At 41.7% G+C, this 17871-nt stretch overlaps 1 protein-coding gene across 1 annotated transcript in view; it reads right to left on the minus strand.

Annotated features, from left to right (window-relative positions):
* The window catches only part of LOC117539376 (titin-like), a gene marked incomplete at its 5' end in the record, with an annotated part of 161649 nt that extends 144367 nt beyond the window's left edge, over positions 1 to 17282 (minus strand). The window contains 12 exon segments of the mRNA XM_034205527.1: positions 1182 to 1226; positions 1683 to 1781; positions 1868 to 1981; positions 2234 to 2305; positions 12129 to 12203; positions 15176 to 15271; positions 15613 to 15876; positions 16056 to 16259; positions 16492 to 16563; positions 16696 to 16776; positions 16906 to 16974; positions 17211 to 17282. Coding sequence (XP_034061418.1) covers positions 1182 to 1226; positions 1683 to 1781; positions 1868 to 1981; positions 2234 to 2305; positions 12129 to 12203; positions 15176 to 15271; positions 15613 to 15876; positions 16056 to 16259; positions 16492 to 16563; positions 16696 to 16776; positions 16906 to 16974; positions 17211 to 17282 — 1263 coding nt within the window.
* Positions 17283 to 17871: the final 589 nt, after the last annotated feature.

Raw genomic sequence — 17871 nt, forward strand, 5'->3', positions numbered from 1 at the left:
CTCTCCACCTCTTGTTCCTGTGTTGGCATTTTCTTAACCTTAGTGGGCGCTTTGACCTCCTCAGGCTCTTTCTCCGGAGTTCTCTTTTTATCTACTGGCTTTGGCACCTTGGCTGCTGGCTCTTTGACCTCTGGAGGAGCTTTCTCAGGTTTCTTGGAAGGCTCTTGAGTTTCCACCTCTTTAGGGACTCTGTCTAGCTTCTGGAAAGGCACAGAGTCCCTGTCTAGCCTCTCTTTCTTGTCTTTCTCCGGCTCCTCAGACGGTTTAACAGGTTTCTCAAATGGTTTTAATTTGATCACTTCTGGTGCCACTTCATCTAAAGGCACTTGTTTCACCTTCTTTAAGGCTGCAGTAGGCGGGGCAGGTTCCTCTTCCTTTGGTGCTTTGGGAGTTTTCTTCAAAGAAATCTCATCTTCTGGTTTCTCACCTCTCGGAACAGGTTTCTGGCGGGTCCAGGCTTCTGCAGGTGCTTCTTTCTGGTCCTTTTCTTTAGGCTTCATAACTTCAGGCTTCTTCACCACCTCTGCTTTGTCTCGAGGTTGCTTCTCCTCTGCGGCTCTCCTGGTGGCGATGGACATCTCCACCGCCTCCTCTCTGTGCACCAACTCCTCCACCTGAAACACTGTGGTCTTCGTGACCTTCTGAGGTCTCTCCTCTTCCTCAGCCTCTTTCAGTTGAACTGAAGGAATCTTCTTCAGTTTGATTATCTCCTGCTCTTCTTCCACTTCTTTCATGACTATGGTCGTCTTCCTCAAAGTGGGAATCTCAAACGTCCCCTCCTCTTCAGTCTGAACTTTACCTTTTTTCTGCAGAAGAGGTTCTGAGGTGGCAAAGATTTGACATTACTTATGAAACATAACGAATGACACCACAATTTGTACACACACACTTATCACGATATATAAAACTGATAAATCAAGATGACAGTACAACAGTGACCCAAAAGACAAAGAAGAGGACGACTAAAAGAAAAGACAACAGGACACAACAGACAAACATGTATTGTGTGTATGCATTTAAACAAACAAAAGTAAGATCTTTTGATGTCCCAACATCTCCAACTGTTGGGTAGTTTTTGAGTTGGTGGCGCTATACAAGTATCATTCTGTGTATTCTTTTAGCCGTTAGTAACTGTGTACTGACTGTACTGAGGTGAGGTGAGCGGTAACCGGTGCTCCTACCTTTCTTGACTCCTCCCGGTGCTTGGACGGGTCCCTTGGTTTGATCTAATACAGGATTATAGTTCAAACAGTTGTTAGTTAGAACATTTCATCGGTCATAAATAGCAGTTTCACTGATTTAAAAGTGGGAAGACCTTACCAAACGCACTCAAAGCTGATGGGATTTGTGGTAAAGATGTGACTGAGTATGCAGAGTGGTCTAGTGTCACGTGATTTAGTGGAATGAAATGGGGAATGAGTAAAGAGATGACATGAAGAGTCCAAGGACAGCTGTGGCATGCTTCAGTTTGATTTGTGGTGAATGAACAAACAGGACACACAACATGAAAAGACAAACATCCCAATGAGAAGGCCGTACCGACCAAGATTAACGGTGGAAACACACAAGTGGGGGGGTCAGTCAACATTTCCAGTGATGACAATGGAAGTGTAAAAGATGGATAGGACTGGAAATCTCAAACAAAGAGGATGTTTCAAGGTCCGTTCTTCCTATACCTCTACCTGTTTCAGGAGATATCTTTTCTACCGCGGTTGGTTTTTCTTCTTCTGCACCCTTCCTGGTTGGTTCTTTAGCCTTTGCGGCAGCCTTTGGCTTGGCCACTTAATAAAAGAGGGGATTGTAAAGTAAACACAAGACGCACACGGTCTTAGTACAAACTCTTATACTCAAGTTATTATCTGTATACCTGGCTTTGTTTCTTCCTGGGGAGTTATTTTCTTCTCTAACTTCTTGGTCTTGTCTGTGACTTCAGGCTTTTTGGCAGCTTCTTGAACGTTTACAGCCGCCAGCGGTTTGCTCTCTTCAAGTACAAAGTAAAAAGGGAATTCAACAGAAAGCTCTCCACAACACAAATATATGTTGCATCTATGAGCTTGAAACCATAAAAAGGCAAAGTTCATTTTTCTATGAAGAAAACCTTTTTCCATTGTCCTTTCGATAAAGATTCAAAGATCATGTTGGCTCAAGAGTGACATTCTTTCACGAATGCCTCACACAGACAGAAACACAGAGACATAAACACCATTAAAACATTTAAAAGAGAGGTCGGTACCTTCTTGAGGAGCAGCTGGCTTTACCAGTGCTTCTGTGACTTGTGGTGGAGACTCCATTCCCTTCACAGGAACTTTGAAATGAAATTATACAACAATCAGAAAGTCAGTAAGACTGATGGGTGAGCACGGAACCAGCATGCAAAGACAAACAACACAACGAGAACAAACAAGGTCCAGGATGGAAACATACAGAAAACTTCTCACCTCATTTGTGTAATAAAATATACATAAAGGACACAACAAACATAATTAGACAAAGCAATGAAGAAAAACCCAACGTGGAAGCGTGGTGATATCAGGTGATCAGAAACCAAGAGTCTGTCTGAGGCGACAGTAGGACAGTTCTTCACAATGAGCAGGAGTACAGTTTGTGACGACACAAAATGGGTGGTGTGACATGGATGTCTTCTTGAAATGGTCGAAAGACGGAAGAGGTATGAATCTAATAGATCCTTAAGGAGGAGGTGCACAAGGGTATGTGGTGCTCAGGTAAAGTAAAACACGTGCTCGGTGACACATAACATATCTCCCTCTATACCTCTGGAAGACTCTTGAAGGGTGACTCGTTCTTTTCCTTCTGGTTTCAAAGTCAACACTTCCTGAGGAGGGAGGTACCGGACGTCTGCTTTTAGACAAGACTGCTCCACCTCTGACTTCCTGTTGACACTTTCTCCGTATTCTGTAGTCTTTTTCTGAACCATCTTTGGCTTGGTTGTATCTGTTACTGAGGGCTCTCTGATCACGCCAATATCAGCTCTTGACTCTGTCGTTGCTGGTTGGTATTTCCCACAAATCTCTTGGGTTTTATGCATTTCCAGAATTGTTGTTGTGGGTTTAAGTAACTGATCTCCTTTTATTTGTACTTGTCTAATCTCAAGTTTTTCTTTTTCAGGAAGTTCTTTGAGGATTTTGTTTGTTCCTATCATTACTTCTGTCTTTATTTCTTTGGGTTTAGCCAACTTCAGGTGTCTTTCTAAAGGTGCTTCCTCTAAATGTGATGACATTGGATGTTGTTGTTGTTGGGCAGCTTGGTCTCCAAAAGTGACACATTTTGGTCTTTCTTCTATATATTTAAAGTCTTGTTCGGCTGACATTGTTCTCACGTCCTTGAGAATTTCTCTTTTGGTATATTCTTCTGCAATAAGTGATTCTTTAGACGTCACAGTTTGAGTAGTTTCTCCAGTTCTTGCATATCTGTCTAAAGTGTCTTTGCCTCGCAGTAATCCTTTAGTGGTGGTTGTTTGTATGGGAGTAACTTTAGTAGTTTTGTCAACAAGTGTTCCAACCTTGGACTTTCTTTCTTGCGCTCTAAACTCTTCAGTTTGACCTAACGTCAGGCTGGTACCTGTTGTGTGTTCGTCTTTCTTTAAAGGAACATCCACTGACTGTGTTTTACTTGATGTCATGTCTTTAACAACATCGTCAGGGGTAATAAACCTTTGTGGAGTATCACATTTAAACTCATGTTGTTTCATAATCAATGGTTTTTCATAAGCAACATCCATGACAGGTGTCCTTGAAGCTTTCCTTTCTATTTGGTCCTGCTTTGTTTCTACATGTGGAGCAACCCTGAGGAAAAGGTCTTTAACGGTGTCTGTTCTGGACTGAATGCTTTTCATTGTAGACCGCTCTTGGTCTTGTTGAGTAACAGCTGACGCTTCTGCCGGTTGTTGAGTTTGTTTCTGTTCTGTTAGCATTGTATTATCCTTGTCTGTAATCTTTAGTTTCTCAGCCTGCACCCTTCCCTCCTTGGTGGACTCAAGAGAAGCCTCACTGGATTCATAAATGTCCTCTCTACTGGATCCAACGTCTTTAACACGCTTGTCAGGTGCAATACATCTTTGCAGGGTGTCTGATTTCACATCTCCATCTTTAACTATCTGGTGTTTTTCAGCTGCGACCTCCATCACAGGAGCAACTGAGATTATTCTCTCAGCTTGTTTTGTTTCTGTTTCCTCAAGTGGAGTAACACTACCGTATTCATCTTTAACTGTAACTGACTTAGACTGCACTTCTTCAGAGGAACGTTTGTCCAACTTCAGTGCTTTCTCTTTCAGGGATTTTGATGTCTTTGACTTAATGTTTTCAGTCTCTGCGTCGGTTATGTCTGTCTGCTTCTGACTGTTTGTTATCTCTTCAACTGGAAGACCTGCAGTGATTTTATCCTTGACTGTACGTTTTTCTGAAGCTTCTTGCTCCACCAAAGAGCGTTGATATGCTTCTTCTGGTTTGGATACAGTTAAAGCTTTTCTTTCAATGTTCTGTTTATCAGGTAAATCCTCTTTAATGGGAGAAACCTTTTCTGTCTGATATTGAACTACGTCTACTTTTGAAAAGACTGGATGTACTGTAATATCTTTGGAAGACTCCTTTGACTTTGTAGGAACATCGTCTGACTTGTAAACATCCCTTTTTGTTGACCTAATGTCTTTAATGAGCTCATCAGGTGTGATATATCTTTGGAGAGTGTCTGATCTAACGTCTCCTTCTGTCACTATCAGACATCTTTCAGATGCAATCTCCATCACAGGAGCCAATGAAAACCTGTTTTCCACTTGTTCTTGATTTGCTTCTGGGACGAATGGAGTAACACTACCATATTCATCTTTTACTACCACTGTCTTAGACTGCACTTCCTTTAGGGGAGTTTTCATAGTTTTGTCTAACCGTTTGCCTTTCTCTTTAAGGGATTTATTAGTCTGGAAATCGTCCATTTCCATTTTAGTTGCTTCTTTCTTTTTGGAAATGTTTCCATACTCATCTGGTGCATTGGATGCATCTTGTTCCATCGCTATGTCTGTTTTAATTTCCTCCATCACAGGAGGAATGACAGTTGGAAAATCTGTGGTAGTTTTGTCCATTATTGGAAGTTTTTCTTCTGGTTTACTTGAAACTTTTCTTTTAACTTCAGTTTTTGGAGATTTATCTTCAGCAATGTCTTCCATGGATTTTGATTGTACTATCTTATGTTGAAAAGTATCAGATGTTTCACTTGCAACCTCCATGGCAGGAGCTTCTTTAAACTTTCTTTGAACTTGTTTAGTATCTGAGACTTCCAATGGTGCAACACTTCCATATTCATCCTTAACTTGAACTATGTTGGACTGGATCTCTTCTGCTTTAGAGAGTTTGTCTTGCAGAGCTCTAACAGAATCATGGATCTCCGTTTGTTTATGCCTTTTTGGTTTTATCTTTACAGTTTCATCTTGAATTGTTTGGACTAATATCCTGTCTTGAGAAATGTTATCTAACTTTGTCTTTTTTTCTTCAATCTCAGGTTTAACTTCTACTTTAGTTTCAGTTGTATTGTGTTCAAGAGGAACACTTTTGTCTATTTTGTCTTTCTTTGAGTATCCTACAGTCTGCATTTCCTCCACAGTCTTTGCTGACTTATCTTGTCTCTTGGTCTGCGATATGTCTTTCTTTGGAAGAGTGGTTTCAAATTGACTGATTGTTTTTTCTGGAACATAAATTACTTCAGACTCAGTTGTCTCCAAGGGTATGCTGTCAATTTGTTCCAGTCTTGTTAGGGTCTTCTTCTCAATGGGAGCCAACATGGGTGTCTTAATTTCAATTGGGACTAAATTGGACCTGATGTCTTCCTTAATGTCTTCAGGTGAGCTCAAGTGTCGAGGAATAACAGTTTTAGAGTCTTGTGGTCTGTCCATTGCCTCCTCTATCACAGGTACCTCTGAAGTCCTTCTTAGGACGTGTTCTTGTTTGATTTGTGTAGTTTCAAAAGGTGTAACACTACTATATTCATGTGAAACTGCAACGGTCCTGGCCCCTTCAACTGCAGTCTTTTTGGATTTGGCTGACAGTTTATCTGTTTGAGCTTTATCTTTCTTATGATGTTCTGATGTTTCTTCAGGTCCAGTTTGGACTTGTTTATCTTTAATCTGGATGCCACATTCCTCATCTGAGACTTCAATCTTAATATGTTTTTCCAGTTGTTTTGGGGCCCCATCTTCAGCGGGTGTTACTTTTACAATTTTCTCTTTAACTCTTATGGACTTTGGTGGGATTTGTTGATCTGCCACCTCTTTAGGTCTGGCTACCTTCTGTCCTCTCTCCTTTAAGGATATTGATGTTTCAGAAGGTGTTTCTTCAAAGAAATCAATGTCCTCTTCCACTGTTGCTAATTCAGTTTCTCTGCTTTCAGGAGCTACTGCAAGTTCTTTGGATGTTGTCTCCACTAAATGTGTATCTGAAGCCCTTCTGTCAGCTTGCTCCTGTGCTGTTTTAAGTTTAAATTGAGTGACTTTAAAGGTTTTATCTCTAACTGTGCTGTGCTTTACCTCTTCTCGTTCAACGATAATCTTTTGAGGTTTCTGTTCGCTATCTGTCGTTTCAATATCACTAGTTGTGTCCATCACAGGCGCGTCGACACCTTTTCCTCCACCTCGTTCCTTTCTCGCTGGTTTCTTCTGCTTGATGAGAGTATCTGAGGCAGTTGTATCTGGAGCTTTGTCAGTGTGATGTAATGTCTGCCGTTTGCTTTTAGCTAACTCAGTAATCTCTTTACGTGGTGTAGTTTCTACAGGTTGCATATCTGTCATTAGGGGTTGTTGGAGTCTTGGTTGTGCGCCTTTAGAAGATCTGTCTTTACCTTTGTTACCGCCTGATTGTAATGACTCTTCATGTTCGACTAACTTCGCTGTTTTGTCAGTTACTGTTGATTCAACATCTTTGTCTTTAAGGGACTTGACTTTGTTTTGAGTAACACCAGCTGGCTCATATTGTTCATCAGATTTACATAACACTAGTTTTTGTATGTCCTCTCCTTTGTTTAACCCTTCAGTTGGAAGTAATTTAGTATACTTGTGGTGAGCTTTAGCTTTGGGAGGTTTCTCCATTGGTGCTGGTTTAATCCCTGCATCTAACCTGATGTCCTCTTTGTCTACAGTGTCTTGTTTATCTTCTCTTGGTGCTTCTTTATCAGTTAATTGGATCATTGGAGTGATGGAGGAGGCTGTCTCAATGAGTTCTTGCTCTGTAACGTCCTGTACTTTAATAGGAGGGACTTCACTTTTAGTTCGGACTCTTTTCTTTGACTGTTCATCCTCAGCGTTCCCTTCGATTGGCTTCTGCTGTCTCTGTGTGTGAGGAAAGGCCTCAGGAGTAAATGTATCTGTAACTTTAACATCTTCACATTTCACTGGAATTTCTTCAGTTTGAGACGTTTCTAACAACATTTGTTCTTTCCCTTTTTCAGATGTGATTGGTTTCAAATGAATGTCTTTATCCGCAGTATCTTCAGTTGTGGCTCGCATTGGTTCTTTTTTCTTTTTAGGCACCTTTCTCTCAATGGATTCCTGTTTTCTCAGTGATTTTGTTTTCTCAACAACAGGAGAAGTTATTTCTTCCCTTGTTTTGTCCTTTTCAGTTTGAGTTGGAGGGTCTCCAGTTGCTACCATCTCAAGCCCTATTTGATCAGCTATTTCTTCAAAGAAATCAATGTCCTCTTCCACTGTTGCTAATTCAGTTTCTCTGCTTTCAGGAGCTACTGCAAGTTCTTTGGATGTTGTATCCACTAAATGTGTATCTGAAGCCCTTCTGTCAGCTTGCTCCTGTGTTATTTTAAGTTTAAATTGTTTAACTTTAAAGGTTTTATCTCTAACTGTGCTGTGCTTTACCTCGTCTCGTTCAACGATAATCTTTTGAGGTTTCTGTCGTGGTTCTTGTTGAGATACTGATCCACTGTCTGTTAGCTCCTCATCAGATGTTGCACGCTTTGTGACAAAGTCTTTAGTTTCTGCATGTTTTTCAGGAGTACCATGTTTAGTGACAGTCAGTTTCTGAGTTTTATCTTCAACAGTCATGGACTTTGGTGGGATTTGTTGATCTGCCACCTCTTTAGGTCTGGCTACCTTCTGTCCTCTCTCCTTTAAGGATATTGATGTTTCAGAAGGTGTTTCTTCAAAGAAATCAATGTCCTCTTCCACTGTTGCTAATTCAGTTTCTCTGCTTTCAGGAGCTACTGCAAGTTCTTTGGATGTTGTCTCCACTAAATGTGTATCTGAAGCCCTTCTGTCAGCTTGCTCCTGTGCTGTTTTAAGTTTAAATTGTTTAACTTTAAAGGTTTTATCTCTAACTGTGCTGTGCTTTACCTCGTCTCGTTCAACGATAATCTTTTGAGGTTTCTGTTCGCTATCTGTCGTTTCAATATCACTAGTTGTGTCCATCACAGGCGCGTCGACACCTTTTCCTCCACCTCGTTCCTTTCTCGCTGGTTTCTTCTGCTTGATGAGAGTATCTGAGGCAGTTGTATCTGGAGCTTTGTCAGTGTGATGTAATGTCTGCCGTTTGCTTTTAGCTAACTCAGTAATCTCTTTACGTGGTGCAGTTTCTACAGGTTGCATATCTGTCATTAGGGGTTGTTGGAGTCTTGGTTGTGCGCCTTTAGAAGATCTGTCTTTACCTTTGTTACCGCCTGATTGTAATGACTCTTCAAGTTCGACTAACTTCGCTGTTTTGTCAGTTACTGTTGATTCAACATCTTTGTCTTTAAGGGACTTGACTTTGTTTTGAGTAACACCAGCTGGCTCATATTGTTCATCAGATTTACATAACACTAGTTTTTGTATGTCCTCTCCTTTGTTTAACCCTTCAGTTGGAAGTAATTTAGTATACTTGTGGTGAGCTTTAGCTTTGGGAGGTTTCTCCATTGGTGCTGGTTTGATCCCTGCATCTAACCTGATGTCCTCTTTGTCTACAGTGTCTTGTTTATCTTCTCTTGGTGCTTCTTTATCAGTTAATTGGATCATTGGAGTGATGGAGGAGGCTGTCTCAATGAGTTCTTGCTCTGTAACGTCCTGTACTTTAATAGGAGGGACTTCACTTTTAGTTCGGACTCTTTTCTTTGACTGTTCATCCTCAGCGTTCCCTTCGATTGGCTTCTGCTGTCTCTGTGTGTGAGGAAAGGCCTCAGGAGTAAATGTATCTGTAACTTTAACATCTTCACATTTCACTGGAATTTCTTCAGTTTGAGACGTTTCTAACAACATTTGTTCTTTCCCTTTTTCAGATGTGATTGGTTTCAAATGAATGTCTTTATCCGCAGTATCTTCAGTTGTGGCTCGCATTGGTTCTTTTTTCTTTTTAGGCACCTTTCTCTCAATGGATTCCTGTTTTCTCAGTGATTTTGTTTTCTCAACAACAGGAGAAGTTATTTCTTCCCTTGTTTTGTCCTTTTCAGTTTGAGTTGGAGGGTCTCCAGTTGCTACCATCTCAAGCCCTATTTGATCAGCTATTTCTTCAAAGAAATCAATGTCCTCTTCCACTGTTGCTAATTCAGTTTCTCTGCTTTCAGGAGCTACTGCAAGTTCTTTGGATGTTGTATCCACTAAATGTGTATCTGAAGCCCTTCTGTCAGCTTGCTCCTGTGTTATTTTAAGTTTAAATTGTTTAACTTTAAAGGTTTTATCTCTAACTGTGCTGTGCTTTACCTCGTCTCGTTCAACGATAATCTTTTGAGGTTTCTGTCGTGGTTCTTGTTGAGATACTGATCCACTGTCTGTTAGCTCCTCATCAGATGTTGCACGCTTTGTGACAAAGTCTTTAGTTTCTGCATGTTTTTCAGGAGTACCATGTTTAGTGACAGTCAGTTTCTGAGTTTTATCTTCAACAGTCATGGACTTTGGTGGGATTTGTTGATCTGCCACCTCTTTAGGTCTGGCTACCTTCTGTCCTCTCTCCTTTAAGGATATTGATGTTTCAGAAGGTGTTTCTTCAAAGAAATCAATGTCCTCTTCCACTGTTGCTAATTCAGTTTCTCTGCTTTCAGGAGCTACTGCAAGTTCTTTGGATGTTGTCTCCACTAAATGTGTATCTGAAGCCCTTCTGTCAGCTTGCTCCTGTGCTGTTTTAAGTTTAAATTGTTTAACTTTAAAGGTTTTATCTCTAACTGTGCTGTGCTTTACCTCGTCTCGTTCAACGATAATCTTTTGAGGTTTCTGTTCGCTATCTGTCGTTTCAATATCACTAGTTGTGTCCATCACAGGCGCGTCGACACCTTTTCCTCCACCTCGTTCCTTTCTCGCTGGTTTCTTCTGCTTGATGAGAGTATCTGAGGCAGTTGTATCTGGAGCTTTGTCAGTGTGATGTAATGTCTGCCGTTTGCTTTTAGCTAACTCAGTAATCTCTTTACGTGGTGCAGTTTCTACAGGTTGCATATCTGTCATTAGGGGTTGTTGGAGTCTTGGTTGTGCGCCTTTAGAAGATCTGTCTTTACCTTTGTTACCGCCTGATTGTAATGACTCTTCATGTTCGACTAACTTCGCTGTTTTGTCAGTTACTGTTGATTCAACATCTTTGTCTTTAAGGGACTTGACTTTGTTTTGAGTAACACCAGCTGGCTCATATTGTTCATCAGATTTACATAACACTAGTTTTTGTATGTCCTCTCCTTTGTTTAACCCTTCAGTTGGAAGTAATTTAGTATACTTGTGGTGAGCTTTAGCTTTGGGAGGTTTCTCCATTGGTGCTGGTTTAATCCCTGCATCTAACCTGATGTCCTCTTTGTCTACAGTGTCTTGTTTATCTTCTCTTGGTGCTTCTTTATCAGTTAATTGGATCATTGGAGTGATGGAGGAGGCTGTCTCAATGAGTTCTTGCTCTGTAACGTCCTGTACTTTAATAGGAGGGACTTCACTTTTAGTTCGGACTCTTTTCTTTGACTGTTCATCCTCAGCGTTCCCTTCGATTGGCTTCTGCTGTCTCTGTGTGTGAGGAAAGGCCTCAGGAGTAAATGTATCTGTAACTTTAACATCTTCACATTTCACTGGAATTTCTTCAGTTTGAGACGTTTCTAACAACATTTGTTCTTTCCCTTTTTCAGATGTGATTGGTTTTAAATGAATGTCTTTATCCGCAGTATCTTCAGTTGTGGCTCGCATTGGTTCTTTTTTCTTTTTAGGCACCTTTCTCTCAATGGATTCCTGTTTTCTCAGTGATTTTGTTTTCTTTGTTTTCTCAACAACAGGAGAAGTTATTTCTTCCCTTGTTTTATCCTTTTCAGTTTGAGTTGGAGGGTCTCCAGTTGCTACCATCTCAAACCCTATTTGATCAGCTATTTCTTTACTACCAGTGTCTTCTTCTTCTTCAGTGGTATCTTGTTCTGAGATCAAATGCTCTGCCGGCTTACCGGAGACCTGTTTTTCAACTTGGAGTTCTGCAACTACAGCTTCCTCGTCTTCAACCGCTGCCTGCCGTCTCACTTTCTGCGCTACATCAGTCCTGCTCTTTGACAAGATCTCAGGTCTTTTAGTTTCAGTTTCTTTCTCTTGAGGTTCTATTTCAGGAGGAACTGAACGTCTCATCTCAGCTGTTCCTTCAATCGGACTGCCTTTGGCTGGTTTACCTTTACGTAGAGCTTCTTTATCTTTTTTAATGTCTTTTATTGCCTTTAGAAAATCATGTTTTTGGACAGAAGACTCCTCCTGAACCTTCCTCTCAGATTCACTTCCTGTCATGCTGAGCTTGTCTTTAGTTTTTGGGATGCCTCTTGTTTTAACAGCTCGTCTCTTTGAGCCATCAGTAACAGATATTTCACCACTTATTTCAGACACTTCTTCCATCGCACTTAAAACCTCTTCGTCCTGCAAAGATTTAGGACCCTCGCCTTCTTCATGCTTGCCATATACTTGTGCTTCAACCTCTTCTCTCGATATGGAATCAGTCTGACGTCCGGCTCTTTCCCCAGCCTTTAACAGACCGCTGGTTGCCGCTTGAGGACGGAAGATTTTAAGAGTTTTGAAGAGAAAGCACCATGAAGCGGTGCCAAGAGATTAGGGGAAGAAATAACAACAAAGACAAACATTTGGAGTTAAAGGAGACAAACACAGAGGTAATAAGAAAAGGAGCTGACAGGAAAATGTGCCGTTGATGTTGTACCTCTTGTTCCTTCTTCTGGAGACGGATCAGCAGCAGGAAGGGTCGTGGGAATCGTCTCGGCCTCGCATTCTGCTTCTTTAAAGAATAATAGTTTTGTGTTTAACGCAAGATATGAGCATTAAAGGAAGAAGGAAAGGGATCAAGAAGAACCCCTTTAAAACAAGGTCAAAGCTTGACTTGGGGGTCAATCTGATGGTGGTCAAAAGAGAGCAAACCTGAACAAAGAACATGTGAGTGTTATGATGTGAGACGGTCTGTCTGTACCTCTGGGAGATGTTGCTTTTGAAGGTTTTGTCTGAAGACTTCCCTCAAATAAAACGCTTGTTTCCTCTGTTCTCTTGTGATCTGTTTCAGTTCTTGCAGAAACAACTCCAGTCTTCTTTTGGACCACTTTTGGCGTCTCAGGTTTGATATCTGTTACGGACACTTTGGGTTTGACCTCGGGCGTCACGTCTTCAGAAACTCTGTCCTTCTTTGGACTAATTGTCCCCTCAGATGTTTGCTGCTTCTCTTGTTTCTTTACCAAGACTCTTCCTGGTGCACTGGTCTCATCTTTTTTGGAAATGACTGCTGGTTTAATTCCCGTTACGACCTTTGTACTTGTTTCCTCTTCTACCATCTTTACCTGAGAAAGACTCACTTTGGTTGGTTTCTCTTCAACTGTGACTTCCCTCTTTTGAATTGTAATATCTGATATTTCCTCACTTCTACTGTCATGTTCTTTGGGAATATCTGATATTTCCTCACTTCTACTGTCATGTTCTTTGGGAATATCTGATATTTCCTCACTTCTACTGTCATGTTCTTTGGGAATATCTGATATTATCTCGCGTCGTAACTCAGTCAAATGCTTTCCTTCAAGCGCTTCAGTCTGTTTTCTAGTTGCTGTGCTGATAATAACTGGTTTATCTATTTCTTTGACTGTCGTCTTGACTTCCTGTTGCCGCTGTTTGCTTTCTGTTTCAATGCTCACCTCTCTTCCCGTTTTGACTCTAGTTCCCTGTATAGAGATGTCCCTTCTTTCTTGTCTGACTGCCTCGCTGTCTGTTAAAGACAAGATGGACTGAATAATGAACTCTTCTTCAGTGGTTTCTTTTCGAGGTCTACCCTCCCTATCCTGGTCAGATTTCTGGACTACAACAATGGTTTCTTGTGTTTGTGGCACTCTGGACGCCCGGGTGTTTTTCCTCCCTGCAGAGTCAGTAACAGATATCTCGCCTCGCAGTTCAGACTTTTCTGTACGTAAGAGGTCTGATGTCGGCTCTACGGTCTCGCCAAGATGAGCCTCTTTGCCTTTGGCGTGTTCTTGGTGTTCCCACGCTTCCTCCTCGACGTGATAAACTTCCTGAGTCTCCTGAGCTGCTCTCCTGCGCTCGATCTTAACGAGACTCTCAGTTTCTGGGAGTTTTAAGAGTTGTAGAAGAAGAAAAGGCGTCATGCGGCGGCGCCAAGAGGTGAGAACAAAACACAAGGATTAGGAACACAGAGATTAATCACATGGTTAACGCTTCGGGTGAAAATGTATTATCACCAAGAGGTAAAGTGGTTAAAGTACTCCATCGGGTTTTCAGATGGTCGGTACCTTTTTCTGCAGGAGAGACTTTTCTCTCTTGTTCGATCTTCACAATCTTCTTGGTTTCTTTTAAAGATAATCCAGTGAGAAGGTAGAAGACCATTTTAAAAGAAGAGAATTAAGACGTTTAACAAACATAAGGAAATGAACAACGTACATTTAATAACACGAAACACAGCAAGAAATTAGAAATCAAAGGTTTTTAAAGAAGTGGCAGCAGCTCAGCTTGTATTTAAATACTCCTTACATCTGCTATACACTCAAAACAAAGTAAACGGTTCATAGTTTGTATATATGTATTCAGTATAGTCAACTGAAGCTTATTCAAAGGTGAAATGAGATCAGTTATAATCTCTTACATGTGATTAAAACACTTTTCTTGGATTTATTTTGGACAAAGTTTTCCGTAAAAACATTCAAGCCTTTTTTGTTGCTTTCCATGTTTTGCTCCACAGGAACCCTGCTGTACTCTGCTGGTAGACAAAGGGCACTAAGACTGAATATAATGAATTCAATATCATCAAACTGAAACCTAAGTTTGATCCTTCAATGTATTCATGAGAAAGAAACTTGATCCTACCACTAGGTGGCGCCAAAGTAGCCAATGCACATAAAATATCTTTTGAACTATAGTCAGCATTTTAGCAAATGAAACATTTGAATTGTGCTCAAATAAAGCCTTTGTCAATGAATCTTATTACATTAAAATGGTCTAAGTGGGTTTATTACTTACAATCATTAGTTTTGAGTGTACATTTAGATGCCATATAGGGAGTGAGCTGCTGCCGATGGCTCTCATGCATGAAGAAGACGTGTTTAATGAAAGAGTTGAGGTCTGCCTCGGCTGTACCTTTAGTTTCAGACACCTGCTCAGGTGTTCTATCTACAGAGAACCTCTCTGGTCCTTTCTGAGACGCCGGTTCAGGTTTAGCTTCCTCAGGAGTCCGCTCTTCTTCGGACACTTTCTGAGAAACTTTCACAGACTTAGGAGGAGCCTTCTCCACGGGTCGTTTTTCTGGAACCTTCTTTGGTATTTCATCTACTTTTCTCTGGGGTGCCAGCACCTTCTCTGGGACCCTCTCAGGGGTCTTCTCCTTCACCTCAGCCTTCCCTGGCGGTTCAGGTATTTTATCTGGACGCCTCTCAGGTTCAAACACCTTCTGAGGGGCTGACTCAGACACCTCTTCAGGCACCACTTTAGGTTTGGGCATCACAGCTTTAAGAGGGTTTGACACAAACACATGCACAGACATGACTAGAAAGAATGTTGAAATGTGCTGGCGCACAAACAGAGGTCATTTTAAAACAACGTGGAGTTACTTCACTCAAATTACCCTTAGTTTGGTAAATTGTCTTAAAGTGCCAATAGCTTGGTTATCATCATATCGCTGTTAAATATGATGGAAACTTGAGTAGCGTAACTCCAGACTCAAAGGACCCAGAACAGAGTCTGGGCTCGGGAACATTAAGGTACCTTTGTCTTTCTGTGTCGGCTCTTCTTTGGGAGGAACAGCAGCTTCTGGTTTCTTTGCTGCTTTTGGAGCCACAGGTCTTTTTTCCTCCACAGGAACTTTAGAGAGTATAATTTACAAGCATTAAAAGCCTTTAAATGTACACAAGCTAAAGAGTTTTGTAAGATGCAAACACTCTATCGAGTGCAAGACAAGAAACAAGACGTGCAGCCCCATCGTAACCACAGTTAGACGTTAGACTAAACAAACCAGGAGCCGAAGAGAGTTTAAGATGAAGGTAAGAGTTTGGGTTTTAGTTTGCCGGGTTACGGCGATGATGAAGAACTTTGGTTTACTCAAAACAAACACAAAAAGGATCATCAGGCATGGACAGTCACTCCAGACGAGTTACAGGTGGAGGGTGGAGTTAAGACACATCTCAATCAGAGACGCTGTGTACCTTGCTTTGGAGGTTCCTTCGGAGCAGGCTTCGGTTCTGGTTTTGGCACTTTCACTTCAGGTTCAGCTTTTTTAACTGCTGGTTCAGGTTTGGAGACCTTCGCAGGTTCAGGTTTCGGAACGGGCAGTTCTGGCTCCGGTTTACGAACTTCTGCTTTTGGTTTTTCCGGTTCTGGTTTGGCTTTTGGAGCCTCTGGTTCTGGCTGTTTTACCACCGGTTCAGGCTTGACCTTGGCCGGCTCTGGTTTTGCAGCCTCTTCGGGGACTTAAAGCAACATTTAGTTTAGACTCGACAATCAAGACACACAGAAAGTCAAAGATTCGCTTCCACACTCGAAGCTAAACACATAAAGTTGAGCTGTCTAAATACTCAGGACGGAGAAACAAACACACACTTAGACTCAATACGTTTTCAAATGAACCCACACACACAGAAGGAAATACCTTTGGAGGGGGGGGTAGCCGGCTTCTTTACCGCCCCTGGCTTAGCTTCCGGCTCCACCTTCATCGCCGGTTTGGCTTCAGGCTCTGCTTTGGGCTTAAGCTTTGGTTCAGGTTCTGCTCTCTGTTTGAGCTTGGACTCAGGCTCAGGTTTAGCTGCAGGCGCCACTGTTTTGGGCTCAGCTGGTACCTGAGGCTTGGGCTCATCTTCAGGTAGGCAAGACAGACATTAGCTAATGTTAGCATAAAGTTGTGGTAGCATTTAAGAGTTATGAAGAGTCTTCAAAACAAGAGTTCAGACACTCAACAGAGAGACACTGATAAAGAGTGGAACAGTTTACAAAGGGCTACAGAGCGCAACAGGAAGACAGACATGAAGAGGTTAGCGGCTACGTAGCGGTGAGGACGATAAGCTGCTACTGAAGACGTCTCAAAGTACCTTTCTTTGGCAGTCCAGGCTTCTCCGCAGGGGGTGAGGGCACAGCCGCAGGCTTCTGAACGTCCTCTGCTTCTTTTAAGATACATTTAAACACATAATCAACCAGAGAGTCAAAGACCAATGGGACAGAAAGCATGCGGCGAGTGTCGTCTGCAAAGAGTGAGATTTTCAGTAGAGAGATGTTAGAAAGGAAGACGTCTCTACCTTTAGAAGAGGGTGCTTTCTTCTGCTCTGGTTCTGAAACTGCAGCAACCCTTTTCTCCAATGGCTTTTTGGCTTCAGGCACTTTAAAAGTACATTTACGTGAGAATTCACAAGAAAACAACATTTACAGTTCACACACAGAGGAACAAAGTATGAGAAGCCTTTAAAGACAGATATGAATCAGGCCAACATCAGGAGGTATGTTGGTACCTGTCGGGGGGGACGGCTCCTTCAGTGACGTCGTCGGCTTCTCCTCAGGCTTTTTCTCAGCTTTGGGAACTTTAAAAAGACACCGATTGTGTTAACAACACAAGAGAGAGCTGCTGAGCGTTTGCAGGTGAAGCACAGAAGCATCAGAAGATAATAAAGCACGAAAAGCAACTACGTCTTTCTGGAGCAACAATAAAAGATGAAGAGTGCACAGGAATACAAAGACCAACACAGATCTTAGTGGTGGACGACAGACGGGTGGGTTTGTGTTCCCTGAAGCGCGGAGCTGAGCAGGAAGTCATTACCTTTGGATGGGATTCCCTCTCTCATCTCAACTTGCTTGGTCTCTACTTTCTCCTCAACTGCGACTCTGGCAGCTAGAAGAAAGCACAAAGGAAACCCAGCATCATCGTCACCGTCAGAAGAATATACTTTCTGGAAGATCAGGAAGAATTACTGCTTGGAGTGAAGTGTTTAACAAAAAGAGTTTATCTCCTATATGTCGGTAACACATCTGTGTATTACCTTCTGTAATGTAATGCAAGAAGACTCAAATGGTTTCTATGTGTTGATTAAAAGAAAGGTTGATAGATGGATATTTGAAAAGATTGTGTTACAGCAGCTGCAGGTTAGAAAACTAAATAATACAACATGTTAATACAACGAGAATCAGGTATACACAGTTAATCCAAACAGTAACCAATTAGACAATGCAAAGCAATTATTACAATGCATTGTGGGTAAGACATTAGAGTTTATAAGGGAAGCAGAAGCCAGAAAAATGACCTGAGACTGAAATAAGGATCCAAGAGGAGAATGATTAATGATGAGAACAAACAGACACCAGACCGACATTAAGAGAGAGAGCCATGGTTAAGAGCAACACACACACACACACACACACACACACACACACACACACACACACACACATACACACACCACACACACACACACACACACACA

The sequence above is a fragment of the Gymnodraco acuticeps genome, unplaced genomic scaffold (assembly GCF_902827175.1).
Source record: "Gymnodraco acuticeps unplaced genomic scaffold, fGymAcu1.1, whole genome shotgun sequence".
Lineage (NCBI taxonomy): Eukaryota > Metazoa > Chordata > Actinopteri > Perciformes > Bathydraconidae > Gymnodraco > Gymnodraco acuticeps.